The sequence below is a fragment of the Phyllostomus hastatus genome, unplaced genomic scaffold (assembly GCF_019186645.2).
Source record: "Phyllostomus hastatus isolate PE091 unplaced genomic scaffold, TTU_PhHast_1.1 phas_contig_34, whole genome shotgun sequence".
Taxonomy (NCBI): Eukaryota; Metazoa; Chordata; class Mammalia; order Chiroptera; family Phyllostomidae; genus Phyllostomus; species Phyllostomus hastatus.
In genome coordinates, this window is record NW_025333857.1 from 36,317,955 (window position 1) to 36,333,950 (window position 15,996).

At 36.3% G+C, this 15,996-nt stretch overlaps 1 protein-coding gene across 3 annotated transcripts in view; it reads left to right on the plus strand.

The window, feature by feature from the left end:
* The window catches only part of VPS13A (vacuolar protein sorting 13 homolog A), a 208,293-nt gene that overhangs the window by 43,686 nt on the left and 148,611 nt on the right, over positions 1 to 15,996 (plus strand). For all 3 annotated transcript variants that reach the window (XM_045840536.1, XM_045840537.1, XM_045840535.1), the window contains exons 14-20: positions 503 to 565; positions 1,057 to 1,189; positions 2,028 to 2,122; positions 2,445 to 2,587; positions 14,008 to 14,197; positions 14,285 to 14,399; positions 15,819 to 15,955. In XM_045840536.1, the coding sequence (XP_045696492.1) occupies positions 503 to 565; positions 1,057 to 1,189; positions 2,028 to 2,122; positions 2,445 to 2,587; positions 14,008 to 14,197; positions 14,285 to 14,399; positions 15,819 to 15,955 (876 nt within the window). The remainder of the gene's footprint in view (positions 1 to 502; positions 566 to 1,056; positions 1,190 to 2,027; positions 2,123 to 2,444; positions 2,588 to 14,007; positions 14,198 to 14,284; positions 14,400 to 15,818; positions 15,956 to 15,996) is intronic.

A 15,996-nucleotide genomic window follows, 5' to 3' on the forward strand; every position in this document is an offset into this window, starting at 1 on the left:
TCTCAGTTTATTTCAATAGCCATAACAGCTTTGAAAAGTATACAATTTAAAAACAAGTTTTTAAGTGTATGTAGATGTAGTTGGAGTATCTCAGTGATGACATATAATACTGTGTTGTACACATAATATGAAGGTTTTATAATTGCATTTTTAGTTGAAAGTGACACTATGTTTATCTTTAACTATGGTTAAAACCCAAATAAAAGTCATTTTACACAGTGCATGCATGGGATCTTTTAGAATGTTTGTAAGTCTTGTAGAGTTGTAACTCACACGTGTGATATAAGATTTTTTCACAAAGTTTTTCATTATTACTAATTTCTAAGCTGATATATGTGAATAAATATAAATATATAAAACTACTGCTTCTCAGATCTTAATAGGAATATTATGTCGATGGATGATCTGCTTCCTGCTTCCCATTATATCTTTAGCACAGCAATTTGACAGATTATATATACTAAAGTTATTTATGTAAACACATTTTTATTTATATTTTTAGGAGTTGGAAAAGACCCTGGATGTATTTAGTATAACTGTAGTGAGACAACAAGCAGAAGTTGAGGTAATTTCAGATTATCTTTCAGTTAGTAAATGTAAATGTCGATTGATATAGATTTGACAAGTGCTGTGATGTTATTAGTATGGTGCTGTGTTACAGTATTTCCTAAAAGAGATTCAAATTTGCTTTTTGTATTTGTTATAAGATAATTTGATTTAATGTTTTGCTTGACCCATTGAAACCAGACAGGTTCTACTGGAAAAATATTCTTTCTAAGTTATTGGACTTATCAGATGTGGAAATGAAAAGCCAATTTTTTTGTTTGCTTTTATTTTTGGAATTACCTTTGCTTATAAGACAGTGGAGTTAATGGCCTGGTAATCCTAAGTTCTTATTTTTGGCTAATATTACAGTTATTTCATTCTTTTGTCAGTTTGTATATTATTTATATTTATTTACTCAAGTAGACAAGTTTTGAAATGTCAGGCTTCTATTTCTTTAGATTGTTAAATAAAGGATAACTTGTCATTTATTTGAAAACTTATTTATTTTAGGTGAAGAAAACTGGATACAAGATTTACAGAGAAGGAACTAAAGATTCAGAGGAAAATAAAGGATGGTTTAACTGGTTGTGGAGTTGGTCAGAATCAAAAACTGAAGAACAGCAACCAGATATTAAACCTGGAAGTATGTTCATTTTATTTTATAGCAGTGCAGTTAATCATCAGGTATGGTAATGTAGCTAATTGTCAGGTATGAAAGTTGTTTTGCAGAAAATTCTCTCGCTAATTAAGTAGGCATTGTAAGTATATATGCACATGATATATGCTTTATCCTTTTTATCAATAAAATTACTATTAAAACATTGTAAGTATATGCCATGTGAAAATGAAATATTTTTTTTTATCTTACTCGTTTTTGCAGAAGAACTGCCTGTGGGGTTCAGTAAATGCATATAGCACAATAATAGATAAATAAAAATCCCAAATGTGTATAAACTGTTGCAAATTTTTATTGAAGTCAGATCATTTTTTGGAAAGATTTTTGTTTCCCAACCAAATGCTTAAGATTGTATCTTTGGAGTCTTAGGGACTTGGGTTTATATCATGGATCTGTCACTTATGAGCATAGTGGCCCTGGTAAATTATTTAAGCTCTTTGAGTCTCAATTTTATCATTTGTAAGATGGGAAATTGTGATATTAATACTACTTACTTTTTGTGCTAAGTGTGTTGCCTAACACAGTGTCATTAAGTGCCTAATACAGTTAGCCATTTTGTATGCTCTCGGTTAATACCAATATTTACAAATGCATATTGCTAAGTTTATGTACTTAGAAATTTATATTTTTGGAGAATAATCCTTCTAAAATTGCCAATGCTGTTCTAACATTGTGACTATAATTTCTTGAAAGTATTATAAAAAGAGAATAAGTTTACATTTAATTTATTAAAGGCAACTATATTATAGATTAGTTTTATCTTGTTATCAGTTAAGAACACAAAACACTTTTATATACTTTGTAGGTCTTGAAGAAATCTTGACACCTGAAGAAAAAACTTCACTCTATGAAGCAATTGGCTATAGTGAAACAGCAGTTGATCCAACCTTGCCAAAATCAGTAAGAGGTTTTCTTGCCTTATTACCTCATTTTAACGATAGTGATACCTGTTTTTAATCCTTTAGGAAGTAAGTATCGCTGACTTTTTCTTTAATCTTTTTCTGGGTCTGTAACTATTGTTTTTTAATTTTTAAGGTAGGGATAAATATTGTCTTGTACTTCATAGTGTTATGTGGTGATTCTTTAAGATATAAAAGGTTGCTTTTAAAGTATTTTCTGGTTTTTGGAAAGAATAAACTATGTGATAGGGTGTAAATAAGAGTGGTTTTCATTGTGTGTGTCTACTTATTTATTTATTATTATTCCTCTGAATACACTCTAGTTTGAAGCCATGAAGTTTTATGTACACTTGAAAAGTATGTCTATTGTCCTAAGAGAAGAACAACAAAAACCTGAGCTGTTAGATATTGTAGTAGAAGAATTTAGCACTTTGATTGTACAAAGACCGGGAGCACAAGCAATTAAGTAAGTATTAATTGATTTTCTTTTATCTATAAGAAAAAAATTTTACTGTGAAGTTGGGAGTTAGATTATAATTTTCAGTTATTCTCTTTTTTAAAAAAATATTTATTTTTTAGAGAGGGGGGAGGGAGGGAGAGAGGGAGAAACATATCACTGTGTGGTTGCCTCTAAAGTGCACCCTACTGGGGACCTGGCCCACAACCCAGGCATGTGCCCTGACTGGGAATTGAACTGGTGACCCTTTGGTTAGCAGGCCAGTGCTCAATCCATTGAGCCACACCAGCCAGGGCTACCTTTGTTTTTAAAAATAGCTTTACTGAGCTACAATTCACATACACATTTCATCCATTTAAAGTGTAGAATTCATTTGTTTGTGACACTGTATTGTATACCAAATTATACTGGTATGTTTATCTGGTTGTGCAACAATTACCACTAGGTAATTCCACAACATTTTTATACTCTAAAAAAGAAATCCTAATACCCATTAGCAGTCGCTCCTTATTCCCTCTTCCCATGTGTCTGGCAACAACTGATTTGTTTTTGAGCATTTATCTGTTTTGGGCATTTAATATACACAAAATCATGTAATATATGGCTCTTTCTATCTGGCTTCTTTCACTTAGCATATTTTCAAGGTTCATCCATGGTATAACATGAGTTAGTGCTTCATTCATTTTTATTACCCAGTAATATTGCGTTTCATGGTTATGCTACATATTGTTTGTCCATTCATCAGATGATGAACAATGCATTGATTTTACTTATTGACTATTATGCATAATACTTCTGTGACTATTCATGGACCATATTTTGTGTAGGCAATAAATTTTAAATTATCTTGGGTATGTGCCTATACAATGGAATTATTGTCTCATATGGTAACTCTCTTTAACCTTTTAAGGAATTGCCAGACTTTTCCATTTCTACCAGTACTGTATTAGGTTTCTAATTTATCTATATCATTGGCAACACTCATGTGTCCTTTTGAATATAGCCATCCTAATGGATATAAACTGGTATCTCACTGGTTTTGATTTGCATTTTCCTGATTGCTAGTGAAATTAAGCATCTTTTATGTGGTGAGTGGCTATAGTTTTTGGAAAAATGTCTATTAAGTTATTTTGCCCATCTTTAAATTAGGTTCTCTTTATTATTATTGAGTTGTAAGAGTTCTTTATATTTGTGTAGGCCTTTTATGAGATCAGATATTTTCAATTAATTTCCCCCATTATTTTCTTTTCATTTTTAATGGTATCTGTTGAAGCACAAATGCATTTAATTTCGATGAAGTCCATTTTATTTATTTATTTATTTATTTTTTAAGTATAATTTATTGATTATGCTATTATGCTAGTTGTCCCACTTCCCCCCCCTTATTCCCTCTCCGCCCTGTACCCCCCCAACCCTCCAGCATTCCTCCCCTTAGTTCATGTCCATGAATTGTACATATAAGTTCTTTGAATTCTCTGTTTCCTATATCATTTTTGACCTCTCTCTGTCTCTTTTATGCCTACCAATTATGCCTCTTCTTCCCTGTACTTTTCCTCCCTTATTCTCCCCTCCCCCCCACTGAAAACCCTCCATTTGATGTCCATTTCTCTGATTCTGATCCTGTTCTAGTTGTTTGCTTAGTTTTTGTTTTTGTTATTTTTCTTTTTTTAGGTTCATTTGTTGAAAGTTGTGAGTGTGTTGTCATTTTACTGTTTGTAGTTTTTGATCTTCAATTTCTTGTATAAGTCCCTTTACCATTTTGTATAATAAGGGCTTGGTGATGATGAACTCCGTTAACTTTACCTTATCTGGGAAGCACTTTATCTGCCCTCCCATTCTAAATGATAGCTTTGCTGAACAGAGTAACCTGGATTGTAGGTCCTCACTTTTTATGACTTCAGATACTTCTTTCCAGTCCCTTTTTTGTTTGTTTGTTTTTTAATATATTGATTATGCTATTACAGTTGTCCTATTTCTCCCCTTCACTCCCCTCCCCCTCCACACCCCCTCCCACACACATTCCCCCCTTTACTTCATGTCCATGTGTCATAAGTTCTTTAGTTTCTACATTTCCCATACTATTCTTGCCCTCCCCCTGTCTATTTTCTACCTAACATCTGTGCTACTTATTCTCTGTACCTTTTCCCTGTCTCTTCTCCTCCCACCCCTGTTGCTAACCCTCCATGTGATCTTCATTTCTGTGGTTCTGTTCCTGTTCTAGTTGTTTGCTTAGTTTGTTTTTGTTTTAGGTGTGGTTGTTAATAATTGTGAGTTTGCTGTCATTTTACTATATGTTTTTTATCTTCTTTTTCTTAGATAAGTCCCTTTAACATTTCATAAAATAAGGGCTTGGTGATGATGAACTCCTTTAACTTGCCCTTATCTGAGAAGCACTTTATCTGCCCTTCCATTCTAAATCAAAACTTTGCTGGATAGAGCAATCTTGGATGTAGGTCCTTGCCTTTCATGACTTAGAATACTTCTTTCCTGCCCCTCCTAGCCTGCAAGGCCTTTTTTGAGAAATCAGCTGACAGTCTGATGGGAACTCCTTTGTAGGTTACTGTTTCCTTATCTCTTGCTGCTTCTAGGATTCTCTTCTTGATTTTAATCTTGGCTAATGTAATTATGATGTGCCTTGGTGTGCTCCTCCTTGGGTCCAACTTCTTGGGGACTCTCTGAGCTTCCTGGACTTCCTAGAGGTCTATTTCCTTCACTAGATTGGGGAAGTTCTCCTTTATTATTTGGTCAAATAACTTTTCCACTTGTTTCTCTTCCTCTTCTCCTTCTGGTACTCCTATAATTCAGATGTTGGAATGTTTAAAGATGTCCTGGAGGTTCCTAAGCCTCCTCATTTTTTTAAATTCTTGTTTCTTCATTCTTTTCTGTTTGATTTTTTTTTCTTCCTTCTGGTCCAGTACATTGATTTAAGTCCCAGTTTTCTTCCCATCACTGTTGGTTCCCTGTGCAATTCCCTTCATTTCACTTAGTGCAGCCTTCATTTTTTCATCTAATTTGTGACCAAATTCAACCAATTCTAGGAGCATCCTGATCACCAGTGCTTTGAACTATGCATCTGATAGGCTGGCTTTCTCTTGGTCGCTTAGTTGTATTTGCTTTAGGGCTTTGATGTGTTCTTCCGTTTGGGCCATTTTTTTTTTGTCTTGATGCACTTGCTACGTAGTGAGGGGTGGAGTCTTAGGTGTTCACCAGGGCAGGGCACCCCAGTCGCTGGGTTGTGACGCTGTATGTGGGGGCAGGGTCCAACAGGGAACAGTGGCACTTGCTCCACTCTGTAGAATTTCAGTCCCTTCTGCCTCTTCTCCCAAGCAGACTGGGACTTTCTAGTGCTAATTCCCATGTGGGTGGGCTTGTGCACATTCTAGGACCCTGTGGGTCTCTCCAGTGAACTCTCCTGTGAGGCAGGGAGTATCTCTTGGCACTTCAACCCCCCCCCGCCCAGGTGTTTTCAGTCAGCACCCCGAGGCTCTATTTCCTGGTGCTGGGACCCTGGGTTGTGCAGTCTGTCTCACTCCCCAATTTTGCCTGTTTATGTGCGAGTGAATGTGGGACCACCTGGTGTCTGCCAGCTGCTGCCTGTGCGCTCAGGGTCCGCCCACTGCGGTCTTGAGCGCCTGGGATGCCTTACTCACCCGGTGCCACTGCTTTTTGTGCTGTGACCCCTCTCCGCCGGGCTGCCCGACTCACCCTTCCTACTGGTCTGGATGAATGTGTCTATTTTAACTCCTTGGTTGTCTGACTTCCATGTAGTTCAATTTTCTGTCAGTTCTGGTTGTTATTTTGTTGTTGTCCTTATTTCAGTTGTTCGAGGAGGCACAGTGTGTCTACTTACGCCTCCATCTTGGCTGGAAGTCTGTTTTTCTTTTATATTCCTAAATACCATATCTAGGCTTTGTTTTTATGTGTATTCTTTGTAATTTTTTGTTTAAAACTTGGCATTTTGAATTGTATAGTGTAACTCTATAGAAATTAGATTCTCTCTCCTCACTTGAGCTTGTTGCTGTTGTTGAGGACTATAGTGAGTAGAATTGTTTCCTCCCAAAAAATATGTCAAGTTTTAACCCCCAGTACCTGTGAATGTTACCTTATTTTGGGATGGTCTGTTTCCAAATATAAAGAGGTTAATATGACTTATGTCCTTATAAGTAGAGGGAAATTTGAACACAGAAACAGAAGAAATAAGGAGACTGAAGAAGGAGATTTAAAGACAGACACAGAAAATAATGCCATGAAATGACAGGTAGAGGTTGGCATATTAAGGATTGTCAGCAACCACCAGAATCTTGGAGAAAAGCTTGGAACATGATGTCTTGCAGAGCCTCCAGAAGGAAGCAATTTCTTATCCTTGATTTCAGAATTTTGGACTCCAAACTGTGAGAGAATGCATTCTTGTTTTAAGCTGCCCAGTTTGTGATAATTTGTTATTATAGACCTAGCAAACTAATAACAGTAAATTTCCCAAACTATTTTTGAAATGACTATTTTTTTGTCCTGTGAGGTCACTGATGTCTCTATTCCACTATTTCATTGATTAGCTGGTGAACTGACAGAGATTTCCTTAAATTCCTGGAGCCACATCAAAGCAAAGAGAAATGCCATCTCTCTTTGCACTTGGCTGTGAGCTGTGGCACTTCTTTAGCACCATGTCAGACTACCTACATCTCTGACTTAGGCTTCACGTCCTAATTGCATGGAGCTCCTAGACTTGTATTACAAACAACAGAAATTTATTTCTCACAGTCCTGAAGGCTAGAACCAAGATCCAGGGTGCCAGCATTGTTGGGTTCTAATGAGTGTCCTTTTCCAGATTTCAGACCACTGACCTCTTGCTTTGTCCCTACATGGTAGAAGGGGCAGGGATCTCTCTAGTCTCTTTTATAAGACCACCAATCCCAGTCATGAGAAACTTTTCCCTCATGACCTGCCTCCTAAAGGCTCCAATATGATCCCATTGGGATTACGATTTCAACAAATGAAAATGGAGGAACACAAACATTCAGACCATAGTAGCTTGTATTAGTCTCCTGGCTTAAGCAGGTCAAGCCCAGAGTGTTTTCCATTGTCCCCATAGTCACTGCTGCAGTGAGGACTAGGTTGATAGTCATATAAACAAATACGGCAGAATGCTTTCTTTCTGAAATTCATCTGTCCTTTCCTTCATTTAGCACTTTCCTGGTTGCTCCAAGTTTTTTATTAAATTCCAGACTTGCAAAACAGTTAATTCTGATAGTTTTTACTAGCTTAATAATTCCTCTTTCATTAGAGAGAGTGATTCTTTGAGCACCTAACTCGGGCATTTTAAATGACAGTATTCCATTAACATGTTTTAGGACTCTTATTTCAGAGCAGTTTTAGGCTTACAACAAAATTGGGCAGGAGGCACAGACATTTCCTATGTAGCTCCTGCCTCATATTAAATGCATAGTTTCCCCTCTTTTCAGTCTCTCTCACCAGATTGGTACTTTTTCTTTTTTAAACCAAGGATGAACCTTATTTACATGTCATGATCACCTGAAGTCCCTAGTTTACATTGCAGTTTGTTCTTGGTATTGAACATTTTATGGGTTTGGATTCTTATGGTCTCATACAGAGTATTTTTACTACTCTAAAAATCTTACTTTCTGCCTACTCATTCCCTCACCACTGACCAATGATCTTTTTAACTGTGCCCGTGGTTTTGCCATTTCCAGAATCTTATGTAGTTGAAATCATACATTATGTAGCTTTCTCAGATTGGCTTTTTAACTGTGTAACATGCACTTAAGTTTTCTCTATGTATTTTTATGTCTTGATAGTTCATTTTCTTTTAGCATGTACTAACATCCTATTGTCTGAATGTACTAGTTCCATTTACCCACTGGAGGACATCTTAGTTGCTGCCAAGTTTTAGCAATTATAAAGAAAGCTGCTTTTTCAGCATCTATCCATATGATCATGTGGTTTTTATCTTTAATATTGTTTGTGTGAGGTATTACGTTTATTAATTTGTATATATTGTACTGTTTATGGAAGAGACCTGGTTCTTCTTGCTGACACATGTAAAGAATTACAGATCAGCAAATCTATTAGCGTGCAATCAGTTTATTAGTGATCTGTTCCCATGGAAGAGAATGGGACTAGGTAGAGTTGGGGGTGAAAGGCAGAGTTTCAGTGCAAAGCAGGGAGGCAAGGAAGAGCAGCTGAAGACCAGGGTGGCAAGCCCCCAGGTGGCCTGAGGCTGGGTAGCCAGAGGCCCGGTGGCCAGAGAGCTGAGAGCATGCCGAGCCCTCCACTGAGCTCCCCCAAACCCCCGCCCCCCCCCAAGCCCCCAAGAGAGAAAGCAAATCTTTTGTTCTGAGGACTTACATAGTTGGTCGGATAAGAAAAAAAAGTTAGATATTGATTGGCGGGTAAAGGTGGTGCCAGCTCTCTTGGGGGGATGTGACTACCCAAACATAGGTATGTGTGGGGGCCTGTTAGCCTGAATCATTATCTAGACTATTTGTTTATCTTGTGGTAAAACAAATACATGACAGTTAATTAAAATTGGGGCACTTTCCAAAGTTTTTTATGGGCTCTTTCTGTAAGCATTTGGGACTCCCTCATAAAACCAAGTGACCAGAGGTAGACAGTTAACCAAAGTTGTTTTGTGGGCTGCTTCTTTGGGCAGTGTGGACCCTCTCCCACATTCTAGGCCCTGGAATGAAAGCACAATTTCAAGGCTTTCTTTCCCAGATAGTGGAAATGTTACATAGAATTTCAAGGACTTCTCTTGTTTCTTTCTAACATAGTGTTTTTTTTGTGGTGTTGGAACAATACTCTTCCAACAATATTGCCAATACTGGCAATACTATCAGACCAGGCTTAGGACTACTGAGTTAGTATATGAGACATGTTTCCTCCTTCCTTCCTGCCTTGGTTTACTATTTATTCTACCTAAGAGGTAAAAGATATTTCCTGGCAATCAAGATACTGGACACTGGCCAGTAATAGCCGTGCAGTCTCACAGTTCTTCCTATGCTATCACCTGTCTCAGTACCATCCTTGCATCCCTGGAATGAATCCCACTTGATCATGTTGTATGATCTTTTTAATATACTGCTGGATCCCGTTTGCCAATATTTTGTTGAGGATTTTAGCATCTATGTTCACCAGCAATGCTAGCCTGTAGTTTTCTTTGTTGTGTGTTTATTTGGTTTTTGAATTAAGATAATACTGGCCTCATAAAAAGAGTTTGGAAGTTTCCCCCCACTTGGATTTTTTGGAATAGTTAGAGAAGAATCAAGGATATCTCTTCTAAATGTTTGGTAAAATACTCCTGTGAATCCTTCCGGCCAAGGGCTTTTGTGTGCTGGGAGTTTTTTAATTTCTGCTTCAATTTCACTAGCTGATATCAGTCTACTCAGGCTTTCTGCTGCTTCTTCACTCAGTTTTGGAGAATTATATGTTTCTAGAAATTTGTCTGTTTTCCCAGGTTGTCCAATTTTTTGGCATATAGTTGTTCTTAGTAATTTCTTACAATCCTTTGTATTTCTGTGGTATAGGTTGTAATTTCTCTTCTTTCATTTCTGATTTTATTTATTTGGATCATCTCTTTTTTTTTCTTGATGAGCCTGGTTGAAGACTTGTTGACTTTGTCTTTTCAAGAACGAGCTCTTGGATTTATTGATCCTTTGGATTGTTCTTTTAGTCTCTGTGTCATTTAGTTTTGCTCTGATCTTGATTATTTCCTTCCTTCTACTTACTCTGGGCTTTGTTGTTGTTCCTCTAGTTTTTGTACATGTTAGGTTAGGTTGTTGATTTGAAAATTTTCTATCTTTTTTTAGGTAGGCCTGTATTGCTATGAACATCCCTCTCAGGACCGCCTTTACTGTGTCCCATAGGTTTTGATAAAGTACAGCACCCATTTATAATAAAAACACTCAGCAAAGTGGGAGTAGAGGGAGCATACCTCAACATAATAAAGGCCATATATGAGAAACCTACAGCTAACATCATATTCAATAGGCAAAAACTAAAAGCTTTCCCCCTAAGATCAGGCACAAGACAAGGGGGTCCACTTTTACTACTTCTATTCAACATAATATTGGAAGTTCTAGCCATAGTGATCAGATAAGAAAAAGAAATAAAAGACATCCACAGTGGAAAGGAGTAAGTGAAGCTGTCACTGTTTGCAGATAAAATAATAGTGCACATAGAAAACCCCATAGACTCCACCAAAAAACTACTTGACCTAATAAGTGAATTCAGCAAAACGACAGGATACAAAGTCAACATTCAGGACTCGAAGGTAGTTTTGTACACCAACAATGAAACATCTAAAATATCAGAAACAGAAATTAGGGGAAAAGTCCCACTAGCTATAGCAACAAGAAGAATAAAATGTGTAGGAATAAACCTGACCAAGGAGTTAAAGACTTGTACTCAGAAAACTACACAACACTGAAGAAGGAAATTAAGGAAGACACAAATAAAATGGAAGCATATACTGTGTCCATGGATTGGAAGAATTACATCATTAAAATGTCCATACTACCCAAAGAAATCTATAGATTCAACACAATCCCTATCAAAATACCAATGACATATTTCACAGATATAGAACAAATATTTCAAAAATTGATATGGAACCATAAATGACCCCAGATAGGCTCAGCAATATTGGGAAAGAAAAACAAAGTAGGAGGGATCTAAATACCTGATATCAGAGTATATTACAAGGCCACTATAATCAAAACAGTCTGACATTGGCATAAGAGCAGACACATAGATCTATGGAACAGAATTGAGAGCCCAGAAATAAACCCATGTTAATATGATCAGTTAATATTTGACAAAGGGGCAGGAGCATAAAATTGAATAAAAATAGCCTTTTCAATAAATGGTTTTGGGAGATCTGGACAAGTACATGCAAAAAAATGAATGAAACTAGACCACCAACTTACACCTTTACACCAAAATAAATTCAAGATGGATAAAAGACTTAAATATAAGTCATGATATCATAAAAGTCCTAGAGGAAAACATAGGCAGGAAAATTTTAGATATCCCACGCAGCAATATTTTCACCGATATTTCCCCTAGAGCACAGGTGGCAAACACAAGGCCCAAGGGCCGAATCTGACCCTCCACCTTGTTTTATCTGGCCTGGCACCTTGTTTCTACCCAGCAGCAGCACTGAGCTCTCACTTAACTGTTACAGAGTAGTTACATTTATACAGTCCTAAAACTACATTCACCCCTTTGAAGGCAACTGTGAGGCTGATGTGGCCCTTGGTGAAAAAGGTTGACACCCCTGCCTCAGAGCAAGGGACATAAACAATAGAATAAACAAATGGGACTACATTGAGTTCCGCACAGCTAAAGTAAACATCAACAAAATGGAAAGAGAAGCAACCATATGGGAAAAAATATTTGCCAGTGATACATCAAACGTTTGATCTCCAAAATGTATAAAGAACTCACATGACTCCACACCAGGAAGACAAATTACTCAATTAAAGAATGGGCAGAAGACTGAACAAACACTTCTCCAAGGAGGACATACAGAGTGCTCATAAACACATAAAAAAATGCTCAGCATCTCTAACCATCAGAGAGGAGCAAATTAAAACCACAGTGAGATAACACTTCACACTGGTTAGAATGACCATCATAAATAAATCAACAAATAAGAAATGCTGGCAAGGTTGTGGAGTAAAGGGAACCCAATTATGCTTGTTGGCAGGAATGCAGACTGATTCAGTCACTGTGGAAAACAGTATGAAATTTCTTCAGAAAACTAAAAATAGAACTGCCTTGCAATCCAGCAATCTCATTGCTGGGATTTTATCCTACGAATCCTGAAACACCAATTGAAAAGAACCTATGCACTGCTATTTTCATAGCAGCACTACTTATAATAGCTAAGTGCTGGAAACAGTCTGGGGTGCCGATCAGTAAATGAGTGGATCGAAAAACTGATGCATTTACACAATGGAATACTATGCAGCAGAAAGAAAGGAGGAACTCTTACTCTTTGCAGCAGCATGGATGGAGCTGGAGAACATTATGCTAAGTGAAATAATCCAGGTGGTGAAAGACAAATGCCATATGATCTCACCTATAAGTGGAACCTAATCAACAAAGTGAACAAATGAGCAAAATAGAACCAGAGACTTGGAAATAAAGAACAAACTGACAGTGACCAGAGTTGAGGGAGGAGGGGGATAACGGAATGAAGGGGAAGGGGCAAGCAAAGGAACATGAACAGAGGACTCATGAGCATGGACAGTGGGAGGGGATTGATAGTGGGAGTGAGGGGGTAGGGGAGAGCAATGGGGAAAAGGTGTGACAACTGTAACTACAACAATAAAAAAAGTTGCTGTAAACATCCATGTGCAGGTTTTTGTATAGATAAGTTTTCAGCCTCTTTGGGTAAACACTAAGGAGCATGATTACTTGATTGTATGGTATGACTGTAGTTTTGTAAGAAACTGCTAAACTGTCTTCCAAAGTAACTGTACTATTTTGCATACTACCAGCAATGTACTAAGAGTTTCTGTTGTTTCATATCCTTGCTATTATTTGGTGTTGGTCAGTATTCCAGATTTTGGCCATTCTAATAGATGTGCAATGGTATCTTATTGTTTAATTTGTATTTCCCAGATAATGTATGATGTATAGCATCTTTTTCTTTCTCTCAGTCATTTTGGCTCTGATAATACCCCATCAGGGTAGGAACTAGTTTCTCTAAAGGCCAGCCCTTGTTAAGAAGAAGAGTCCCCTGGCATATTTTTAAATGATTTGTCTCCTTCCCCTTGCTTGAAAGTTGAGGGAATTTTTCTGCAATATTTACTGTGGGAGCCTGGTCAGATTTCTGGAGATATCTCAAAATATTGTGGAGGCTTTGTTATGACTGGGTCTACCTGGAGTTTTTAACACCCTTGAGTTCTCCACACTGAGTCTCCAGCAATTCATCAACTACAGTTCAGGTTTTCAGCCTCGGTACTGGTATCCACAGTAGTTTCCTGTCCTGAGTCTCCCCTCTGGTAAGCTGTGCCTCCCTGTGTTCACCTGTCTCTCAAATCTTGGGGACAGCAATTTGGTGCATGTCCTACTGCTGTACTTTTTTACATATCCAAGAAGAGCTATTCATTTTTCAGTTCAGGTTTTTACTTGTTAGTACAGAATGGTGACTTCCAAGTTCCTTTCATGGGGAACCAGAGACCCCCAACCTTCATGGCTTTTTTATGTAGAAATGAACATGTGAATAGGGTTCTGAGTGAATTCATCTTTTTCAAGTCAGATCTAATAGTTGTATATTTTGTTTGGTGTGAGCAGACTGGAATAGCAGGAAATTCAAAGTGAAGTTGTTTTTTTATTATTTTCAATTTGAAAAATACTTCATAGTTACATCAATTGCTAATATTTATCTTATCTTTTCCATGCAGATTTGAAACAAAAATAGATTCCTTTCACATTACTGGCCTACCAGACAATTTAGTAAAACCCCGCCTTCTGTCTTCATTGGATAATGCTACATCACTTTTCCGGATTACATTCGAGACAAATCCATTAGATGAAACTGTTGCTCAAAGGTGTATTATAGAAGCTGAACCTTTAGAAGTGATATATGATGCAGTAAGCATTTTTTAAATTTCTAAGTTTTCATACATTTCAGTTTGGTTTAATTTTTGTGTCTAATTTTAATAATGCTTATTTTACCAGAGAACAGTGAATAGTATAGTGGAATTCTTCAGACCTCCAGAACAGGTCAATCTAGCACAGCTCACTTCAGCGACTTTGACAAAACTTGAAGAATTTCGCGATAAGACAGCAACAGGTAAAAATGCCAGTATTAATTTTGGTGAATTAAATACGGAATTGTGTACTAACCATTCAGGCATTTAAAGATGATTTTAGTAATGTCTTCTTTTTTTACTTCAGTATTGTTATTACTCTTATTATTATTGTTTAGTTACAGTTGTCCCACCTTTTTCCCCATTGTCAATCACCAACCTATTGTCCGTGCCCATGAGTAATGTCTTGTTTAAATTTTTATCTAGACTAGATACAATTTAATTGAAAATAATTTTGTACATAATCATTTCTTATGTTCAGGTCAAACCTATTAACCACCTTCAAGTTAATTACAAAATTTTGTTAGGATTTTTGAAATTTTGTTTATTATAGAAGCTGGCCTTTGAATTCTTTTATAAAATCATAGGGATTCTTGAAATGGTCTTTTTTAGTTTAATTCCTACCCTTTTACCATTTAGCTCTTTTGTGACCTTACTTACCTAACCTCTGAAAAAAATGTTCTTTTAACTGCACGTGCTTTTGACTAAGTATGAGGTTACACCCATTAAATAAACTACATCACTTAAATTTTTCAATCTAGCTATTCATAATTTTACATATTAGGTTATTACTGTCATTTTTACTTTCTCACAATTCATGTCGAAACATGTTAGTTCTTGTGTGGGTTTTGTTGTTGTTGTCCTTTGTGAACTAAGGTACCTTTCTGTTTGAATATCAGATGCCCTAAACCTTAAAAATTAACATTGTTTATTAATTCAAAATGATTCAGTGGCTGTTTACAGAATTTCATCTTTGAGGAGTAGTTCCCATCTCATGGGGTCATTATAATTTGATAATTGATAATGATTTTAGATTTAAAAGCCAATGATGGATTTGGGACTATAAAATAGATTAATTTGGTATACAAATCACATAACAGTAAATGGATTAAATTTATTAGAATAAAACACCTTAATTGAATGGAATACCTAAGGAATAGAGAATACTGGTTTGTTGCCTCTTCTGGTTTACATATGCTTTTATTGAAGATGATGGAATAATTCAGGCTTCTTGTCTCATTGATATCACAAGGATCAAGATTCGTTGTTCAGTAAGGTATATGTAGCTGTATTAGGTTCATGATTTGGAAAGAATTATATAGGTTCTAATATAGCAGTTATGAATAAATGTTTCATAAAACTTAAGTTTTTTAGATATATTGAGTTTTATGCAAATTGATTTTTTGGGTTAAGAACATTTATTTGAGGAATCATTCTAATTTTTTACTCAGTTATATTTAATCAGGAGTGTAAACATGGATAACAAACATTTTTACTTCATATTGAAAATATTTTGCTCTAGGTCATTTTAAAATGAATTCTGATTTCACATTCATACATTTAATAATTCTCTTTCTTGAGTAATTTGTGAAAAATATTGTGATGATTTGTATTTTCTGCAGGTCTGCTATATATTATTGAAACACAGAAAGTCCTTGATCTCAGAATTAATTTGAAAGCTTCATATGTTATTATCCCACAAGGTGGAATTTTTAGCCCAACGTCAAATCTGCTTCTTTTGGATCTTGGTCATTTAAAGGTATATGCTAATACTATTTATTTTGAAATATGGAATGTAGG